The sequence below is a fragment of the Apium graveolens genome, chromosome 8 (genome assembly GCF_009905375.1).
Source record: "Apium graveolens cultivar Ventura chromosome 8, ASM990537v1, whole genome shotgun sequence".
Lineage (NCBI taxonomy): Eukaryota > Viridiplantae > Streptophyta > Magnoliopsida > Apiales > Apiaceae > Apium > Apium graveolens.
The window spans coordinates 257,008,268-257,012,020 of NC_133654.1; the positions used below are offsets into that span (position 1 = coordinate 257,008,268).

A 3,753-nucleotide genomic window follows, 5' to 3' on the forward strand; every position below is an offset into this window, starting at 1 on the left:
GTTTGTGTATGAATACTACAATGAATTTGGGATGTTTGTCAACAATTACTAATTTATCAAGTATGAAAAAATGTAATACTCAAAATCCACCAAGTTCTATCCTAAACAAGTCGCCAAACTTTTTTGTGAATCTTTACCTAAACTTTTGGTGAAATTTTAAATGAACACACAATAATTTAAAACCGACCAATATGAATATGAAATGATGTATTTTTCAAAAATATTTTGTGAAGAATTAAATAGCTTGGATATCATATATTTAACAAAAAAATATGTATAATTAATTTAATATTCACAAAAATGAGTTCATACAAATTCTGTTATTTTTTAAGTTAACACAAATTTTAGGCGGACAAAACATTTGTATTTAATTAATAATATTACCAATTTCAATATTTTGGGCCTTTTTCTAGTTGGTCTTAGTTTATTTCAAACGGCCCATTAACCAATTCTATAAATTCTATAAGGCTCAAGAGAAGACCAATTCTACAGGGTTTAAGATAACACCAATTCCAGAAATACCGATTCCAGAAGGTTCTAGTTAGCGCATTTGTTATTATATATATCAAGTTTGGTTGTTGTGATTGTTGGGCCTTTAATCTAAACTTGGGCTTGGTTAATTAGTTTGCATTGGATTAGTTTGCTGCTGCTATACAAAGTCTGTATCCATGCGTGGACGTGGTCTGGAGAGTTTGTATGAATAAACGTTACCACAACGTTAGTGTTTTAGTGTTTGATTTAGTCTAGGATGTCTGTTATGCAGTTCCTAGTTTTTAGGACATTTCTTTTATTTGTTCAGTATAAGTATTGTAGTTGTTGATTAATAAAAGAAGCTGTTTTGACGCTTGTTTCTCTTTGGTTTTCACATAACTATATTAGTAGTTCTGCGTTTTATTATATCTTTGTGTCAATAATCTGGTATCAGAGCCTAGGTGTTTGGGTACATGCCCAAGTACATGCCAAAGCCACAAACGATGGAGCCCGGGAGAACGAAAGAAGGAGCGATCAATCTGAGCTACCCCATGCTGTCGCGAGCCAATTACACAGTATGGGCTATGAAAATGAAGGTGAACATGCAGGCCCATGGAGTTTGGGAGGCGGTGTCACCAAAGAATCCTAAAACTACGGAGGTAGACGAGAAGATGGATAAAATTGCATTGGCAGCAATTTACCAAAGTGTACTAGAGAATATACTCCTTTCCCTTGTAGATAAGGGAACTGCTAGAGAAGCCTGGGAGGCAATCAAGGTGACGTGCCAGGGAGCTGAGCGCGTTAAGTCAGCCAAGGTTCAAACCCTCAAGACAGAGTTCGAGTCCATGGCCATGAAAGACAGTGAGTCAATAGATGATTTCAGCATGAAATTGGCTGGAATAGTCATAAATATTCGAGCAGTGGGAGAAGAGGTCACAGAAAGCTATGTCGTGAAAAAGTTGTTGCGTGCGGTGCCGTTCAAATTCCTGCAAATAGCTTCCACTATAGAATAATTCGGCAACCTGGAGACCATGACATTGGAGGAGACTGTAGGCTCGTTGAAGGCACACGAGGAACGACTTAAGGGGCAAGCAGATCCGATCGGCAGTGGTAGCAAACTGCTGCTTACTAAGGAAGAGTGGCTCGAGTTAGAAAAGGATGAAAGTAAATTGCTTCTGACTAGAGAAGAGTGGACAAAACGCACGTACAAAGGGGGCCGTGAGGCCAGCTCGCAGAAATCAAGGGGGAAGGAATACAACCGAAATGTACGAGATAAGAGCAAGGTTCGTTGCTTCAACTGTAGAGCCTATGGGCACTATGCTGCTGAGTGTAAGAAACCAAAACGAGACAAGAAAGCCACGGAAGAAGCCCATATAGCCCAAATTTCGGATGATGAACCTGCTCTTCTCATAGTCGAAAAACAAGGAGAGGAAAAGGTGAACATGTTGATCAATGAAGAACGAGTGAGGCCAAGCTTGAGTCAGGATGATAAGGGAAAGCAAATGGAATCGAACTTATGGTACCTCGACAACGGGGCGAGCAATCACATGACCGGGCAATATTCAAAGTTCGATAAACTGGATGAAAACGAGGTGGGTCAAGTCAGGTTTGGTGATGGTTCTGTCGTGCAAATCAAAGGCAAAGGCTCAATTACTTTGAAGTGTAAAGACGGAGAAAGCAGGCATCTTAAAGAGGTATATTATATTCCTTCCTTACGTAGTAATATAATAAGCCTCGGACAATTAGCTGAAGAGGGATACAATGTAGTCTTAAAAGGTGAACATTTGTGGGTTCGGGATGAACAAGGTGTGTTGTTTATAAAGGTTAAGCGATCAGTGAACAGGTTGTATAAACTTATAATCTACAGTAGTGATTCTGAATGCTTGTTAGCGAAGTGCGAGGGTGATAGCTGGCTGTGGCATGCTCGTCTCGGGCATCTTAACTTCAAGGCTATGAAACTTATGTCAACAAACAACATGGTTCTTGGAATGCCTGCTGTCAAATAACCGGATGAGGTGTATGCCGGATACCTTATGTCAAAACAAACTAGGAAAACATTTCCTAAACAGTCAAAGTTTTCTGCAGCAACACCCCTTGAACTGGTGCATGGCGACCTTTGCGGGCCGATTTTACCTAGTACATCTGGAGGTAATCGATATATCCTTGTTTTGATTGATGACTTTAGTCGTGCAATGTGGACGTATCTTCTTAAGAACAAAAGTGAAACACTTGATGCTTTCAAAAGATTTTTCGTGTTGGTTGAAAATAGTTCAGGAAAGAAAGTAAAAACCTTCAGGACAGATAATGGTGGCGAATTCACTTCAAAAGACTTCAACAAATTCTGCGAAGAGGCTGGGATAAATCGGCATTTTTCTGCTCCCTACTCGCCACAACAGAATGGCGTTGTAGAGCGACGTAATCGAACATTGATAGAGATGGCACGAAGCCTGCTAAAGGAGATGAAAATGCCTAATTATCTATGGGGAGAAGCCGTGCGACACTCGACCTACTTGCTAAATAGGCTACCAACACGAGCTGTTACAGGGATTACACAATACGAAGCATGGTCAAATAATAAGCCTAGCATAGATCATATTCGAGTATTCGGTTGTTTGGCGCACATGAAGGAACCGAGTGTCAACTTGAAGAAATTAGATGACAGGAGCAGGACAGTTGTCTATCTCGGAAAGGAACCAGGAGTAAAAGCCTACAGACTTCTTGATCCTGATACAAAAAGAATTTATGTAAGCAGATATGTCGTATTTGAAGAACGGAATCCATGGAATTGGGACGAGACAGATGAATCACCATCGATGCACACTGGAGTTTTTCAGTGTTCACAGGAAATTCAGATGGGAATGGTGACAATGACACTGTCGAAAGAACTTCAAGGACTTACACAGGGAATGACCTCCAGGATACAAATGGCAACAGCGTGCAAAACTCCACTGTTTCAAGTCTGGATTGTGATACAGATGAAACTCCATAAAAATACAGGCCCCTCAGCGAAGTCTATGACTCCAATGAACCGATCGAAATGGAGGATGCAGAATTGTATCTCATGGGGGTAGATGAACCTACAAATTTTTCTCAGGCTACACAGGAAGTCGAGTGGAGAAAGGCGATGCAAGCCGAGATGGAAGCAGTTGAAAGAAACGGCACTTGGAAACTAACCACATTACCCAAGGGACATAAGGCCATAGATTTAAAGTGGATATACAAAATTAAACGGGACGCTGCTGGAAATATTACGAAGCATAAGGCCAGAATCATTGCAAAAGG

The 3,753-nt window shown here is 40.5% G+C and overlaps 1 protein-coding gene across 1 annotated transcript; it reads left to right on the plus strand.

Moving 5' to 3' along the window:
- Window positions 1-974: 974 nt before the first annotated feature.
- Window positions 975-1,484, plus strand: LOC141680700 (uncharacterized). The gene has a single exon (XM_074486854.1). It carries the CDS (start codon window positions 975-977, stop codon window positions 1,482-1,484), a length of 510 nt encoding a protein of 169 aa, XP_074342955.1.
- Window positions 1,485-3,753: the final 2,269 nt, after the last annotated feature.